The sequence below is a fragment of the Triturus cristatus genome, chromosome 7 (assembly GCF_964204655.1).
Source record: "Triturus cristatus chromosome 7, aTriCri1.1, whole genome shotgun sequence".
Classification (NCBI taxonomy): Eukaryota; Metazoa; Chordata; class Amphibia; order Caudata; family Salamandridae; genus Triturus; species Triturus cristatus.
Window position 1 is genome coordinate 1,682,386,157 of NC_140590.1, and position 18,056 is coordinate 1,682,404,212.

Sequence of the window (18,056 nt, forward strand, 5' to 3'; positions counted from 1 at the left end):
TGTGCCACTTATTCTACCCTTCAAAAGTGCACAATTTGTCAGCATTTTCTACATCCGAAGGAGATACCAGCCCGTGTTCCTCAGTCTCTGCTTGGGCATAGTTAAGATCAGTCTAAGTGTTCTCTGGCGGGGACTAACAGTAATAGCAAGGGTGAAGCGTTAAGACTACCTTCCCAGGGACCATCCTATACATCTGAGGCCTGGTAGGTGCATGCATCAACTGGGCAATGGAAAGACTGGAGTGAGCGGTCTCCACTGCGGGATTGCAGGCAGCATGCCATGTAGGTATGCACCAATGACACAAAGCATGAACTGACGTTTGCGATTGCCCTCCCTTTTGAACCCATCACTGACGGGATTGCCTTGTGGTGCACTTACTCATTACTACGCTAATGGGATGTAAAAACGCAAGTATTGAACATCAGGTATGTTGTACTGTCAGATAATTGGATTACACTTAACACACAGATAGGTACCCAGTTATATAAGCAGGGTCATGGTCTTTAGATTACAGATTTGCCTCGAACAGCTCAGCCACCGAGATACCAGAAAGTTGGCCTCTAAAGTGGGTAAAAACCAACACACACATGGGCCGCATTCTGCACCCCTCCCGCCATGGACTCCCAGAGAAACGAAGTACACGTGGTTTCACACAGTGCCAAGATGGGTGTTTATTTCCTTACAGTTTACAGATGTTGGTGGAAGTTTATTCTAACAGACTGGGGGCAGTGCACCCTGGGTCAGCCGGGCTGGCTACAGACAACAGCACACATCAGCCACACGTGGACAGCACTACGAAGGAGCAGCTCAGGAGCGATGCCTTTGTGCACAGGGCAGAAGTGGTGGAGACATTTAAATGGGAAGACCAAACAAAGACGGGACAACACGATGCGCGGTTCACGTCTATTCCTTGCTGGCCATGTGGCTCATCAGATCCACAACGCGTTGACTGTAACCAAATTCATTGTCATACCTGCAGGGAGAAAGGACCATTAAACGAGTGGTTTCAGAACAAATCCAAACTCAATAACTATTGTCAAACAGCCACTGGCACAAATACCCAAGTATGAGACAACTGCGCAGTAGCCAAATTACTAGTTACATTAGCAGCCGATATAGCAAAGTCCTGCCCATAGGACAGAGGCTCCCATCTAATGTACCCACACGAATGTGCCATTATTCCACTAGCAGCGGTGGCCCCGACGAGAGCTGCTAGCCATGGGAGAGAAGGCTGTCAATTAGCAGCTTAGCCAGATAAACACCAAGACTACATAATGGAGCTACTGCTTGGCAGATTAGGGCGACCATACTGTATTATAGCCCCATGGCATGCTAGACTGACTACGGAAACACTGGTCAAGAATGGGAGTTAAACAAAAAACCGGGGACCTTTCAGCACTCAAGGGTTTACAGTAAAACCTACTGACAAAGTACTGCTGCCCAAGAGCAGAGCTTCGCACTTACCAAGACACCAGCTTCACGAAGTGGTTGTTGAGTGCAATACCGGCACCAGCATCAAAGATGGAGGAGTGATTGTCACCGTTGAAGTCGGAGGACACCACCTGAGATGCAGAAGACAATTAAACACCAATCTCCCTGCCACATGCCGTTCTTGAGAGTAAGATCAGAACAGTTTACGAAGCCTTTGAGCCACCATAGGGAGTCGAGGGCAACAGTTCGATTTACAGTACTTCATTATGTATGAAGGGGACACAACAAGTAAATCCTCCCAGTAGCCATACACCCTGCTGGGTCACTGCTAGCTACCATCCAATTTAATTACTTTGGCTTGGCCAAGCCAGACTGACCTCTTACAGAGAAATACAATTAGAGTATGGATCCATCCAAATACTCAACCTAGCGCGCATGACATGCAACTCAAACCTGGTACAGATCAATTATAAAATTACCTGATCCTCGGTGTATCCCAAAATTCCTTTTAGTGGTCCATCAGCAGCTGCCTTTACCACCTTCTTAATTTCATCATAAGACGCCTTAAGAAAAAACAAAAAACTCCAATTAATTGTACCCTTCCGCTGAAGTGATCATATTCCACCCACCTTCCATGTAAATCACAACTACTTCTCCATCCTCAGAACCGATTGCCCCTCTAGAATATCGAACTGTCATACCAGCAAAGCTTGCAGGGCCTGCAGGTAAGCAATGCATGCATCTCCACCAATAAAGATGTAGCACTGGGCCCAATTTTCGGTCATAGTACCTCGCTGGTAAGTCACCAGCCAACAGAGGGAGACGTGGATTAATAAGAGCAAAGGGCGCTGTTGATAGGCCAGTACTTACACCCTTCTCCAAGCGACAGGTCAGGTCAACCACAGACACATTGGCGACAGGTACACGGAAGGCCATGCCGGTGAGTTTTCTGCACACAAAAAGATAAAGCAAATTACACAGGGGCCTATGACAAGACCATACGTAATTGGCTGCAGGAGTTACAGCCAACCAGAAGCCAGGACTTTCAGACCCTGGCCAACGTCGAACCCAGCTCTTGGACAAGTTACAAGTAATCAACTGACTACTAGAAAAAGTTACACATGTTGAGGACTAAACTGTTGGGAAGATCCAAATATATGTAGGACCATCTAAAAACCCTGCCGTTATTAGAAAAGCCACATGTAAAAGCCAAAAATACATTCAAGATCTTGGTCAGGATGGGAATGCCCCATACCAGGTAAATAGCCATGTACCCCTGCCCCAAGTACTGACAGCACGTGACTGGTATCCTTTATATTTGGCCCTGTGGTCACCTAGGCTCATCCATGAGATCCAGAACAGGTTGAGACCTGCAGCACCAACAGGCCTGCATAACTGGCCGAGGGCTACAGTCCAAACCCTAGTTAGAAAGCAGTGGTGGCAGCATCCAGAGTTTATGAACCCTTTATTATAACAGACCTTTAGTATCAGCATAGAGTGGATTCTACTGGCCCCACTTGTGTAGAGTTTGGCTGTAGTGTGAATGCCAGAGCGGACTATTCTTTCATGCGCACTTGGTTTGCAACATGCAAGGACTAGCAAGTCGTGGGATGCTTTTGGCTAGCCCCTTGCCAAGTATGGGGCAAAAGAAAATGGCGGGTGGATACATTATCCCCCACCTGAACACTGGAAGTGTAGACTATTGATGTGGAGGAGAGACACCGAGGATAGAGAGGGCCTGCCCTTAAATTCAGTTAGGACCTTATTTAAACGATAGGCTTATTAGTTCTCCTGAACACTGCCATTTGGTGAATGTAGGCGAAGGGTGGGGATGCAGTTTGTCCAAGGTGAGGAAGTTTCTAGGCAGGGTCTGTCCCAGATTACTGCTTCAGGAATGTTAGAGCCAAGTGCAGAGAACACTTCATTGTGCATTGTTTGAGGCTCCTGCTTGGTGCCAAATGCAAAATACAATTGGACAGAATGCAGAACAATGTCATACATTTACCCCCAGTACAGAGATCTGGGCCTAAATCCCTCGCTTTGCTCACCATGCCATTCTAGTTTGGACCCAGCCATATGCAAATCAGTCTTGACCCTGCGCCCAATGGGAAATGTCCAGCCTGAACTACCAGGCAAGGTCCTCCCTGGACTGGAAACAAGCATCCTAGGATCGGTTTCATTACTTTCAGCCATCAGCCAGGATAGCTTGACTCCAGTGGCATGGGGAGCACAGAACCCACATCTGGGCATAGCCATCCCACTCGGGGTGACATATGAGACGATGGATTTAACCCCGATCTCTTGACTATTATGTCAATCATTTGTTGCAGTTACTTTTCACACTAAGGGGGATGGGTATGCCCAGACTTGCTCACTGCCACTGGATTCAAGCTAGCCTGGCTGATGACGGGTGACATCCACCCCCCCGAAACTGGCACCAGGATGCTTATTTCTGGTCCAGGTTTGACCTGGCTTGGCAGTTCAGGCTGGACTGTTCCCATTAGGCACAGGGTCCAGACTAATTTGCATATGGCTGGGTCCAAAGTGGAGTGGCGTAGTGGGCAAAAGAACGATGATTTAGGCCCAACTCTTGACTGGGGAGAATGTTTGAATCATACATCATTCTGTCCATCATTTGTTAGTTACACCTGCTTGGTGCCAGCACCATGGCTTGCCTCGAGATCTGTTTCCTTGCACATTCGAGAGAACTAACCCAGTTACTGAAACTGACAGATCCACATCCAGTATGGAAACTAGTCTAGGAGTGAGGTGCCTCAGACACCCACGCTGTTCTAATTCTTGACCAAGTAATGGGTGCTCTGGAGTTCAGGACTGCAGTGTGACCAGGGCGGAATCTGCATGACAACCAGACTCCTTAAGGAGAGGGGAGATCACTGCAAGTCCGCACTTGCCACTGTAGGAGCTGCTTGATGAAGGCCGCCTGGTGCAGTGGAAAGCTACTGTCCAAGAGGACAAACCCACATTACAGACTACAGGTTAGTGAAGCCAGTGTTGTAAGGGTCACCAAGCAGCTCCTGTTCAGAATTGCAATAAGCTTTACGAATGAAAAGCAGTCATCCTGCACCCAGCCACGTGCCCGAAAGAATGATCAACTGCACAATATTTCACTGCACCAAGAACTGAGGTGACAACTGGAGGCAATACCCTCAAAAGAGTCACCAGCCGAAAGCTGCAAATGCTGTGAAGCCACCACTAGCTACAAATCTGCTGAAGACAAGCACTGCCATGCAGGCCTGCTCGGCAGACACCCAAACATCAGCCCATGACCTCTACGTGTTACTGCATCGCTGCACCCCAACTGTAGCATCAGTGGTTTCACCGAGCCAGCCGCTCCACCCTGAAGGTAAAGCAGACACAAGTGCAAATGGACTGCAAGACTGAGCACGCAGTGAAGTGAGCAAGACTAGCTAGTCGGGTAATCGAGTGACTTCTCCATGACATGAGACCAGACATTAGAACACCTCCAGAGGAAAGCTCTTTGGATCAGTGATTTCCATTGAACTTTGAAGGATTTAGTTTTGTTGGGAGGTTAAAAAAAATTAGTACTGATGGACATTACCTGTTGAATCAAGAACTCTGGACACACCAACCACACGCAAGAATCAGTTTAGCTATCTCTATGGATCCAGCCCCCCTGGGAACCATATTACACGCACCTAATTAAGGATTCTGCCATGTTATTGTCCAGGGGCTGCACATAGCATCTTACTGCTCTAGCGCTGAACAGAATTGTACAGACTAAGGTTTCTTAATGTGCTCTACAGGACTGACTGCTCTTACACACTCACCCATTGAGTTCAGGGATCACTTTGCCCACAGCTTTGGCTGCCCCAGTAGAGGCTGGAATGATATTCTGGTTGGCACCTCTGCCGTCACGCCACAGTTTCCCAGAAGGACCGTCCACAGTCTTTTGTGTAGCAGTCACAGCATGGACAGTGGTCTGGAGGAGAAGTTTAAAAATATGACTAGATGTGACAGAAGCAATTGTTCCACAGAAATGGGCTAAATAAAGCATCATTTGTTTGAACAGGAGCAAAGATTTAACTAGTGAACAAACCGAGTGAGAAAACACTGTGCACCATTAGACTCTCACCCACAAGTCCTTCTCCCACCCTCAGTGAGCCTTACAGCCATCAGAGCCACAGCGACCTTATAAGAACTCCCGCCTCCAGTCCATCACCTACCATCAGACCCTCGACGATGTGGAAGTTGTCGTTGATGACCTTAGCCAGAGGAGCCAGACAGTTTGTAGTGCAGGAGGCATTGCTGCAGAAAGGGGTAGACAAGTGCACTAATTATTTAACTGTTAAATATAGTACTAGGTTACCTCACACCACTACCAAAAATCCGTCCCACTCCTCACCCAACTCGGTTCAAGGATTCAGACATGTCACCAAAAGCCACTGTGCCCCATTCATCCAGCTTGGCCTGGTCTCTGCTGCTGCCATCCCAGGGTTGCAGATGTGTCTGACATCTAGCCCAAAAACCACAGGCAGCCATACTGATAAACGCAGGGGCTCAGCGTGCCATCGAGTACTCACCTTACCACCTTCAGAGACTTGTCATACTTCTCGTGGTTGACCCCCATCACGAACATGGGAGCATCAGCAGAGGGCGCAGAGATGATCACACGTTTGGCACCACCCTTCAGATGAGCCTACAAGGTGAGGAGTGGCAAGGACAAACAAGCTAGTGAGCCTCAAGGCCGCCTACACCACGTTTCGCAGGAGCAAGGGTCAAGCAGAGTTTACAGGCTTCACTTACAGATGCTTTGTCAATGGTGGTGAACACTCCAGTCGACTCGACCACGTACTCTGCTCCAGCATCCCCCCACTTGATGTTGGCGGGGTCACGTCTGTAACAAGATGCAATCCACATCAGTATGCTAGTGCAAACACTGCCTGCATTTAAAGGACTGTTTATTTACGCTCCCCATGGGCAGCTGTGGTACCAGTAACGCTGGGGAGCAGGTTTTTAGACCATACACGCAAAAGCACATGACACCCCACTCACTCTTGGAAGATGGTGATGGGCTTGTCATTGATGACCAGCTTGCCGTTCTCAGACTTGACTGTGCCTTTGAAGCGTCCGTGGGTGGAGTCATAGTTGAACATGTAAGCCTGGGGATCAGAAGAGACCATTACTGCAGTAGCCAGGGGACCTGAAAAATAACTTCTGGTGGGCTGCATCCTCAAACATTCCACCCACCCCCCCCCAAAAGCACCCAGCGTTCACGGCCGAGAGCAAAGCGAGGCAGGAGATTACGCATCCTAGCTCTTCTGTGAGGAGGCCCCAAAGCACTCACTATGGTATCCATACTCACCATGTACTCTAGGTCAATGAAGGGGTCATTGATAGCCACAACTTCTACTTTTCCAGATAGGACTGCAGCGCGGGTCACCAGACGACCGATGCGGCCAAATCTAAGGGGAAAGAAAGGGTTGGATTGAGGAAGGCAGTGAGTGAACATCTACAGCAAGACAAGTGATCCTACGAGCACTTAGAGCACCCCATGGAGTAAGTAAAGTGCCGAGGTCACTTGCACAAGTGAAGGAATGGCGCAACTGTCCTAGGCTCGCTAGTGCAGAGGGGGCCTTGAGCCGCCTAGTTAGATTTCCATTTAAAGGGACTTTCCTTATGAAAACATGGTCCTTGTTATTAGTGGTGGTGAAACTCCCCATAATCGACATGCCTAAATGTTGCATGCCACTGATGAGTCCAAGAGCAGAGTTCTGGGTCCCTGCATGCCAGCAGCCATGCTTGAGAGCCTATCCTAAACGAGCTGCTCCCGCGCGCCCCATCGTGAACAAAGCGTCTATTCTACAGCTGACCAGCCAAAATTCCATTTCCCCCGATTAGTCCCACACAATACGCGAGGCAGAGCGGCGCTTCTTTTGGAGGCGCTTGTCACAACACTAAACTAATGCTACAGCAGGCAGCGAGGACCTAAAGGGGAGCTTCCATTACAACAGCACCCGGTTACAGAAGGTTACACAATGGAGGTGGACTATAAAATGGAAATTGTATATAGTAAGGAAACTGATTAGACATACACCAGAAACAAATTATAGTACTAACTTTGCGGCTATACAAGAGCAAATTGCAACCTCTTTAACAGAGCCCCCTGCCTCATCTAACAAAGGTGTTAACACTTCACAGTAACCAGGGGAGAAAGGCTAGTGTTCCGTTGCCGTGCACTCTGGCAGATGGGGAAAATAGGGTGTCCCATTCCAGGGAGAAGGCCCAAGTATGGAGTGTTATTGGGGCAAAGAAGTCACTAAAACCTCATTAAAGTGTAATATCCCACACTCAACTTTGCAATGGGGAGCTTCCATGCATTAGCAGCCAACAAAAATCCCAGAAAGTGAAATTGGCTGTGTACACAAGTAGTTTGATTTTTTGATACAGTCTCATTAGTTACCGATTACACGATGCAAGTAATTTTGCTTCTAAACAGTTGCATTAGCTCCTCCCACCCTGTAGTGAAGCTAATGGAGGTTGAGGTTACCACCCAAACCAGCTTGCAGTGATGGCGGCTTTCGAAACAATGCACCCCGCTTTTATTCTCTGGCCTGACAGCACAGCTATTGCCAGACAGTTGTATCAGTAAAGAGGGGTTTTGCCTCCACCCACATGTACTCGTTTATTAGACAGACTTTGTGCGCTTCCACAAAAAAGTGCTTGCCCTCCATGTGCTATGATCATTATGTAATCAGCTGCTTGAACTTTAAGGGGCACACACGTCATAGGAATGCCATTAGACACCCAGATAAGTTAAGCCATTTACCTGGCTGCAGCAGCACAGATGGGAAGCCGTCATTAATCGGCATGGATTTAGGGCGGTCTCGACAGTGCATCCTTCAAACTTAGCGTTATTCTACAGTTTTGCTTGCACACAAATGCTGGTCTATCAACATGCCATTTACTCGTAATGTAGTGAATTACCATACATTATTCCTTAAAGCCATACCTTGGTGAATGAGCATTGCAATGCCAATAAGAGTGCAGACAGTTCCATATGAAAACGCCTAAGTGTAAGGTGCCAAAGCTTCGCCCTTCTAAAAAGTCTACAAAATGGAATTTTGCAATTGAATGGAGGAAAAAAACTCCCTCCCAACAGGTCATTTAGTCCAATCCAAGTGTTGCATATTTAGAAGCAGATCATGGAGGGGTTCGTGTCGAAACGTGTTCGAGAATGTTTATGTACGGTAAGGTAGTTCCACCATTTTTTCCAGCCTAGTTTAACATGTCATTCTACTTGAAAAATAGGACTAATGTACTAGATGCTGAAGACAGCCACGTGAGTGAGGACTGGCGGAATCTCCAGCCAATAAATGAAACCGGGCATCTAGTTTACCAAGCAGCACTGCACCAGCTCAGTGCCAACTGTAAACAAGTCCAAAGGGCAAAGGGCTTACACAGTCACTCGCTGCAAGTACCTGCCCCGCAGCAGAGTACTTTGCACCAAGGCCCCACAAAGATAAGTTAGCAAACAAGCCACTCACGGGAAATTACCCACGAGGCCCCAGTGCAGGGGTGAGGACCCACGTGTGGGGAGGAATTCAAATCCAGACTACACAGGAGGCTTCGTGCTGTCGAAGAAAAGGACTTCTGCAGGCTTCCGTCATCCTCTTCAAACCAGTGGACACAGGAGGACATTTCATGCTTCTGAAATAGTCGCCACTCCATGCCTGAAGTAGCTCTGCACAATATTTAAGGCACTGCCCCCCTCATCCAGCCGCTCAGGGCCCAGACTCGTTAACTGAGGGTTGGCAGGGGATGCCCTGCCATTCCCGCACTACGAAATGGACGGGAGATTCGAGACAGACATTGTACGGGTCGGGCATAAATTGAGGTACTCAACTCGGACATGTGGCCTGGGCAATCACTATCAGACCCTTGAAGGTCGGGTTTCTCAAGGAAAGGTCAGACAGGTGCCTGGCGGCTCTGTCAGCCCCTTCGGATGGGTAACATGCTATGTTTAGACCACAGCCCCTGGACCAGTCTGTATAGCGTTTCCATCTGAAGGTCACAGGAGGGGCAAGACGGAGCCTTAACGCTGCGTAACCAGTGGTCGAAGTGGGCGGGATCGGCAGGACACGGCGTGCCCCATCTTTCTTAATTTGATAGCGTCCGTTCCCCTACTTTCTTATTTTAAACATGCCTCCCCGGCGGCAGAAATCGCAAGTTAAGGCTCGGCTTTTTGGGACGGTCAGAGAAGGAAAAGGACTGTCTTTTCCTTCGTGCCCAGAGAAGACAAGGAGAGTGTCCAGTCCTCTCGCCACTGGCCGCTGCCCCCTCCCCCCGTCTCACTCCTCCCAATTTAGTGAAAACCGAGACTTCAACAGGTATTACCTTCTTTCGTTTATTTGCTCCCTGTGAAATTGATCCAAAAAAGAAAAAACACTTTTGCTGGAAACGTAGTTTTTGCTGACATTTTTCAATTTCTAAATGCAGCCTCGGGGTGGAGAGAAATAAGACATTCAAGATATGAAAAATAACTAACGCAAGAGTGGTTGCAAGGTGGCCAGACTGATTTATTCACGCCTGAACCCATTAGCGCCACTACAGTGTTTGCCAGTGAAGCGCTACTTTGGTTTTCTCGTCGCTCTTTGAACATGGTTTTCCCTGGGTGGGAAAGCGCACTATTCCTGAAGGTACTGAAATACCTGCTTGATGGGTGAATTAGAAAACAAAACGTGTACAGTGGCAGTGTTTGCGAATGTGGTCACGATACTGCTCACGTGGTTAGGCTATAAGCAATGGGCATTGAAGCGGGTCCCTTCTGGGCCCTGCAGTCATGGCCTTAACTTTCCAGGCAAAAGCACTATAATTTCTGAATAATGTATAAAAATAAAAAAAAGGTAACCATGTTGTTCCTGCTTACATTTCACATACTTTACTAAACCTTTCAATTCAAATGTTCTCTATTTCGGCCAATTAGGCCATAAAAGATAGAATCACACAATATCATGTAAAACAGTCACTTTAAATAAAAGCAGTTGATAAAATCAATAAAACCAATGTGCAATGGGTTACGGACATGGTAAGCAAATGGAATTCATTAAACAGAACTGTCATTAACTAATTTAGACCTTATCTGCCACACAGCCGTTAAAAATTTTGCAACTGCAAAGACTATGTGCGGAGCAGTGTTCGTTCTCCATGAGAATGCTTTTTCTAGCATGCTAATTTTTTTTAGGCAGCATATTGCTCGTCTAGTGCGTAATTTGACTTGAGTCACATCCCGGTGCTTATAGCGGGTCAGTGCAGTGCAAGTTTCTCAGTGGGGCAGTAAGGTGTTCAGTGGGGGATAGGATGTGACACTATGGTCAGAGCTGCTGAATTTGAACTGGGGAACCAGGTTCAGCCTTCATGTCCAGTCCACTCCCACTTAGGGAGCACACTCCCATGCTAGGCCTTAGAAGGCCCTGCAAGATCTTAAAAGCCCTGGTGTCTTAGCACCAGCAGGTGGACCCAAGCAATGGCAAGTGTAGGTTAACCTTGAAGGCCAGTCCGCCACAATTCAGGGTGGCTCTAGGGCAGTGCGACCACATCAGGTGCTGACCAGCTGCGGGCTGTGCAGCTAACAGGTGGGGCAGAGGGGCCAGTAAGGGGGGTGGGGATTGAGGGGCGATGTAGAGGGAAAGTTAGATAGTTAATTTTCCCTCTGCATCGTCCCTCAAAATCCCCCTTATTTGGCCTCACTGTTGTTACCTTCATGGACCGCAGCTGGTGCTGACTTCAGGTGGGGTCGTCGGGTTTGCAAGTATATGGTTTTAAAAGCACTTGCTGCCTCCTTCCTGGCCTCCAACAATAAAAAAGTAATGCTAAATCTAGTGATTAATATTAGTAGAGATGGTGTTTTGTCTAATCTACGTTTTGATTCATGAAAAGGAAGCGCAGAGGGTTAATGTGCCTGCTGCTAACATGTACCATGCAGATCACAGCGCACATAATGTAAATAGGTCAGTGGGTTACTGCTTTTGTCAGAGAGACCCTATTGTTACTTGCAGTTAATAATTTAAATCCTAACAGAACAGTGAGCTCTTAACTGTCGTAAGAGCTGCATGCAAACTGCAAGGTATCAATTAGAGCATCATGGCCCCCCCCGCCCCCCAATCTTGGGTTAATTTGGGTAGAAATCAATTCTGATTATTAAAGAGAAACACCAATCATGATATTAAGTTTTAAATTCTGAGTTTGTGTTTCTCCAGAAAAATCCCTATTAAACTATGCTGCCTACTAGTATGGTAGTCCTGTGACTCCTACACCTTGTAGTCCTTTGCATTATGCAACATTCTCTATACAGTGATTTACACACGTATGCTTGTCTGATGTAAAGTGCTCTGGCACCCTACACTGGTAATAGTGGTGCTTTAAATTCTGACACTATTCTTTTGACATTTTTACACGTTAAGTCTCTGCAAAGAATTTTAGAACCAGTGGAACATACAACTGCATCAGTGAGAAAGGTGACCAGTCAACCTTTGCAAAGGGCCCTCCACAGCAGCACAAGTCACGTTTTTAGGAACTTTTGATCCATTTGAGCTATAAACAATTTACTAGTTAAATTTGGCAGATTATGCAGCAGATATGTGGCAAATATGGCATAGCCATAATTATGTGGAAAACGTTTGAAAACTAGGATATTTTGCCATCCATGTTTGAACGGCCCTTGTGGAAAAAGGGAGGAGAAGTGTTGATGACAAACTCCATGGCTGGGAGACAAATGGCTTGCGATTCCAATTAAGGATATTTGGGACATTGTGTGATTGGAAATGTAGTCCAATTTTTTTTTTTATGTATTTTAATATCAATAACTCCTATTAAGCCTTAAATAAGCGTGAGCTTGGTTAAATGGTTAAATGAAATAACGTTATAAATTGTAGCTGTTTTGTGAAATGCGAAACAAATACTAAAAATTGGGATATTTTGTTCTGCCACACCTGACTCCGCCCACTGACCCAATCCAAAGGTTATTCCCGCCCTCTGTTACTCAACCCACAGTAACAACTTTTTTCCTCCCCCACTTCGACCACTGTGCGTAACCCACCCTTTCCTCCAAAGGGTGGAGAAGCAGAGAAGCCCCTATAGTGTGCCTAGAGGACAGTACAACGCAGACTGCAGAGTTAGCCGGCAAGGTATAACTTTTTATAAACACATGTCCCTCGACATAAAGCAGCAACTGCTAGTGCGACGGCAGCAAACAAAATAAGGGGAGAGAAAGTTCGAAAGAGACCATTCCATTTACTACCAGTGAGCAGGGAGCCCCTGGACTGAAATAAAACAAGTCTTGGCAAAGCCACTAGTTATGAGCTTGATGTCCTCTCGGTCTTGCTCCGTGCAGACACGGTTGGCTGCACTCGGGCAGCTCACTGTAAGCACTGAGCGGAAGCTGAACACGACAGCCAGTAGCATTAAGTGAGCTATACTCCAGTGGCCTCGACAAGAGGCGATTGATTGTCTCAAGCCAAGAGACTGGTTAAGTACGCCAATTGTTGAAAGGGCAGATCCAAACGTCACGCAACAAGGTAAATTGGTCTGCCTAAAACCTGAGCTGTCAATACCCATGGATGAGGGCCACGGATTGGACAAATTACTAACTTCCCTCGGATTCAGCCTCCCACCTGAAGTCCACTGCGGTATGAACTTGAAGCACCGTTTTAGTGTGTCCATTTCAGCCTCCCTTCAATCTCTTGTGTACAGACCATACTGTACACTTCGGACTCCTGGGGCTTGCACGTACACTGAACCACATTTCCTGCCGCGGAAGACACGCAACGGCATTAGTCACATCCGTGCAGTTACTCACTCTCCGCCTGGAGGAGGGGCGGGGGAAGCGCGCACAAACCCCGGTGCTCGAAGGTAGTCACAACCACTGTGCAAAGCACCCGCGCAGTGCCAGTCTGCACGTTTACCATGTCGAGGCCGCAGGGAACTAAAAGCGCTGACTGGGCAGCTGCAGTCTCTAGGCAACAGACTGCCTAGGAGCAGTCACAAAGGGCAGGGAGGGGCAGCCAGAGGGTAGTGCCAAGGTGTACAGGAGAGCGAGGCAGGAAACCAAGCAGCGTATTCAGGAGACGTGTGGTAGGCAGTACAGAACACAATACTCACCCGTTGATTCCGATTTTAACCATCTTGGCTGTGTGAAAATCTCCTGAAAATAGAATAAATAGGTCAGTACAGCTAAAGCGTGCCCCAATCTCCCACCCACCACATCTGCGTTACAAGTGAGACCTGAGAAGGTAGTGTCGACCTACATATTCACTTAAAACAGCAGCATAATCAAGTGGAATAAAAACGTAAAAGCTGCCACACCTACTCAAAACAAGTGAGCAAAGCCGGTCGGATGAAGCCTGTCGTAGCAACAGGGCCCTGGGTTGGGAGACGTTGATGCAGCGTTTTACCAGACAAGGGCGCCCCTCAAAGTCCCCTCACTCCTGTACATGCACCCCCTCCCGTGGGCAATTCCCCGTTTTGCTTTATTACCGATTTCTTGTGCCCCCACCTCTAGAGCGCCCCGCCCTCCAGGAGTTCCCACAGTGCAAGCCCCCTTCACCGCACGGGTGCACACCGCCACCCATCCCAGGGATGAGACACTGGCCGCCGAGGGCTTCCACGGCACAGGACTGCGCGCTCCCACAGGCCTCAAGGTTATGGCCAAGGTCACAGTGAGGCTGCAGTACTGGGGTGCTAGGCAAAGGCTGGACGGCTCCTACAAGCTGTACCGTGCCGCCTGCTGTACAGTCACACCAGAGCCCACCTAAGCCCCTTGACGACACTCCCACGCTCTCCTTCACTACCGGGACGCACACCCCCTCCCCCCGCACCACAGGAGGCCTAGCTAGACCGCTCATTGGCGAGCTTGCGGGAGCGGCGGTACACCCGCTTGAGTCGTAAGAGCCACTGCACTGAGTTTTAAGCCCACATTCATAGATTTTTATGTACCCCCTCCCCCTTTTAACAGGATGCGTGGTCTTCCGTTGAATTAACTGCCCAATACACTGTTCGTGCCTCGAAACAAGGGGGGCATTTTCGAAGCGCCCCATTCCACTAAACAGGCATCCATTTTAAGATTATATGCCCCATCTGCATAGGGTGACAGAGCGGAAATAAGGAAACGAGATGGCTGGCCAGGCTCGGCCTAGACGGACTGGCTGGCAGAGGTTCCCGGGCTCGCAACGTCATTTAATTGCTTCAGGTTTCCCGTTAGTGAAACGCTGCCAAGCCATTACAGCGCCTCCACCTGTAGGGCGCGTGCAAGTGAGGCGTTTCCCCATCTAAAGCGGCGAAGGTAACCAGGTCCTGTGGGCGTGCAGGGAATGCTGTTTGGGGGGGGGGGGGGGGGGGGGGGGTTAAACCCACATATGTGCATTTATAGGCAATGTTCGTGTACATTATATTTACGCAAGTCTGAGCGATTAAACATACATGCACGAATGGGAACGCCCGCTTTAAATCCATGCATGCACATTTGGATATTTACAATTGCACAATTTTAAAGACGCAACCTTGGCAAGGCACACAAGCTGTGCGCAGCGGGTGGCCTGAGCGCGAGACAGTCACGCAGGGAATCAGAAGTGTGTCCGCATTTGCAAACCTATTCATGTAACACTGCACTTATATCAGCCGAGTCTATACACACATACACCCAAGTCAGCCAATGCTCTAAAGGACCTCGGCTGTGATATACATGCATAGCAACACTAGGTCTTTCTCTTGTGAACAGTGCAATAACATTGACATCTAAACTGGCGCCGAGCCGTTACAACATATGACGTAACATAACAAGCAGTAGCCTCAAAGAGTCTACTCAGGTAAAGTATCCTCAATTGGATTCCACCATCTCTGGGAACTGCGATATAGTGAATTAAAAAAACACAATCCCCTCCCCCTGAAGTCTGAGATCCCTACCGGAAGTGTACCTCCGAAAGAAGGTGGGGGGGGGGGGGAGAAGAGGCATACAGATGCACAAAACGTACACAGGTGCACAAAATGTAAGATTTATGTTTTAGCAAGCCTTTAGTTAACTCTTTAGCAGGCTAGGAGCGTAGCAAACAACCACCGGTACCTTTCACAAGCAGCAGAGTGGAAAACGGATGCGCCACCCACTTTTAACAAGCTCTGGCAGGCCCACGCTTCTTACCTCGCCTTCTACGACCTGACTCTTGCTCTGCAGTAAGGTAGAGAACACAGAAGCTGACATCACGTTTTTATAGCCCTCCTAGGAGCCCGCCCACACCCTCACCAATCGGCCTATCAGAGTTTAAGATTGGGCACGCCTCCCGAGGGCTACGTGCAGCAGTAATGCCGCTGATAGCAGCGCACTACTAAAATTGAAGAGGAAGCTGCAGTGCGCCCCTCCCGTTAGGCGGAAACGGCAGACTCCACCATAACCCGTAGTGGCGGAACACGGGCTCATGCAAACCCTGCAACTCGTGGGAAGCAACGATTCAATCCGGGATCTGCGCATTTCTGCGGTATGGGAGTCGTTGAGCGGGGGTTGATGGGGTATTTAACGTTACGTTACTGTAACAGTAAATCCAGTGAAAGGCTTAGTTTTGTTGTCTGAGTTTGACGGTTTTCATTCAAACAGGATCGTAGCTAATTAAAGCATTGAACGTTTAAGACAATTAAGTGACTCAGGCCTATTAATTGCTGGTATAAGCCTTCTGCCCCAACTTTTTAGTGTTTGTGTATAGTTCTTCCTTTTTAAAGTTAGAACATGCTATCTTCAGTGGGTGGACTTTCCAAATTTATTTAACGCAATTTTATGTAGCACGGACTTTACCCAAAGGTGTCACAGCGCTTCACAATAGAATTTGGGAGCATATTATCAAGACAGGCGATAAAATTATTGCCGCTTTAGCGTCCGAAAACTGCCGCTAAAACGGCGATAATGGGCTTGATAATATTCTCTATGGAGTTCCAATTGAAGCCCGTTTTAGATGTGAAGGACATCTAACCTGAGCTTCAATTGGAATTCCATACAGAGCATATTATCAAGCCCATTAACTGCCGCTAAAGCGGCGATAATTTTATCGCCTGTCTTGATAATATGCCCCCAAGTACGTTACATGAGGAAGTTTACATACTTGCACGTTACATATACAAACGAGATAGATGAAAAAGTAAAATAAAACAATAGATGGCAGTCACACAAAAATCAAAAACACAATAGGATTAGGATCGTACACGCAAAGATTACATATTTACAACAATGTAAGAGCTTCCTTGAGGGACATGAGACGGGATGTATTCATTCTGGAAGTGTCTTTTTTAAAGAGAAGAGATTTGAGGTCAGTTTTGAAAGTCCGGGTAGAGGTGGTGGTATGGAGTACTGGAGGAAGCGAGTTCCATATTCTGACTGCATTACCTGAGAAGGATTGAGACATCGATCTTTCTCTTTTGAAGGTGGGGGGCTCAAGCAGTAACTTTTCCTCATTATGTGAAGGTCTAAAGCCTCCAGAGATTTATTTGCCAGGTATCGCGAGGAGGAAGTGTGCAAGGCTTTGTGGGTGATACAGGCAGTCTTGTAGATTGATCTTGCTTCGATAGGAAGCCATTGAAGAGAAAATAATATGGTTGTGATGTGGTCACTTCTTTTGGCCCCAAAGATAAAACGAGCCGCTGAATGGAGAACGGATTTGAGAGGGGAAAGGTGAGATTTGGGGATCTAAATTTGGAAATGGCCATATAGCCCTTTTGTCTGGGGCTGTACTGGTTGTTAAAGGTCCTCTCCCTTGTTATAGGCTCTCGCATGCTGCTCAGCCCTATAGCTCGGGTTCCAGACCTTTAACAACTGGCACAACCTCTGCAGCAGGCTATAAGGCTATATAAGATGTGTACTCTGCTTCATATGGATTAATAGGTGCTGCATAATCGTTATAGTAGCAGCACCTTCCAGAACTCCGGTGGAGAACCTAGCAGCTGCACTGCTAAAACTCAGCATATGATATTTGTCTATACAGGCTGTATTTAATGGAACCATAGCAGAGCTACTTAAAACAAGGAGCGTTTTAACCCCTTCCCCGCTCATGACGGAACCACTCCGTCATGAGCCACGGGTGCCGTGTGCTCATGACGGAGTGGTTCCGTCATGCCGCGGCCGTTGGCGGCCGCTCCGCCCACGCTGCGCTGATTCCCCGCCTGTGCGGGCGATTAGCGCAGTGGGCGGAGTCATGACGGAACCACTCCGTCATGAGCACAGCTCAACCGTGGCTCAGTCATGAGCACAGCGCAACCGCGCTGCCCCCAAACCCCCCCCCCCCCCCCCAGCGCTGCGGCGGAATTCCCGCCGCAGCCAAGGGGTTAATTCTTCTGAAAGGACTTGGTGCACGTTATTACTTTTAGCTGCCAAATTTGCAGACAAAGAGTAACATTACCATTCCACCTACCACTATGAGGTTTTTAAAATGGATATGAAATAAGAATTAGTTAGTAGCCATTGATACGTCTTTATGCAGACTATTACTGCTTTTCAAGTACAGAAACAGGTTACAAATGTATCGTTGGGAACCATTTTCGAATTATGCTACTGTGTCATAAGCGAGATCTCCCTGCCAGTACGAGCATTTCATCCGATAGCATTTTACATGCTG

General features: G+C 47.9%; 2 protein-coding genes across 3 annotated transcripts in view; one reads left to right on the forward strand and one right to left on the reverse strand.

Annotated features, from left to right (window-relative positions):
• Window positions 1-646: 646 nt before the first annotated feature.
• Window positions 647-15,640, reverse strand: GAPDH (glyceraldehyde-3-phosphate dehydrogenase). Of its 2 annotated transcripts, none has more exons than XM_085619820.1 (12): window positions 15,602-15,640; window positions 13,570-13,612; window positions 6,776-6,875; window positions 6,466-6,572; window positions 6,217-6,307; window positions 5,994-6,109; window positions 5,637-5,718; window positions 5,241-5,392; window positions 2,302-2,380; window positions 1,911-1,994; window positions 1,465-1,562; window positions 647-973 (listed from the first exon to the last, which is right to left on the reverse strand). In XM_085619820.1, exons 2-12 carry the CDS (start codon window positions 13,590-13,592, stop codon window positions 904-906), a joined length of 1,002 nt encoding a protein of 333 aa, XP_085475946.1. In that variant the 5' UTR covers window positions 13,593-13,612; window positions 15,602-15,640; the 3' UTR covers window positions 647-903. The 2 variants fall into 2 exon arrangements, with proteins under 2 accessions (XP_085475946.1, XP_085475947.1); XM_085619821.1 differs by having other exon boundaries at window positions 15,527-15,640.
• A 137-nt stretch (window positions 15,641-15,777) lies between these two features.
• LOC146812710 (zinc finger MYM-type protein 1-like) overlaps window positions 15,778-18,056 on the forward strand; it is a 42,497-nt gene continuing 40,218 nt past the window's right edge. Inside the window, exon 1 of the mRNA XM_085619817.1 lies at window positions 15,778-15,935. The gene's annotated coding sequence lies outside the window, so the exon portion shown is untranslated. The remainder of the gene's footprint in view (window positions 15,936-18,056) is intronic.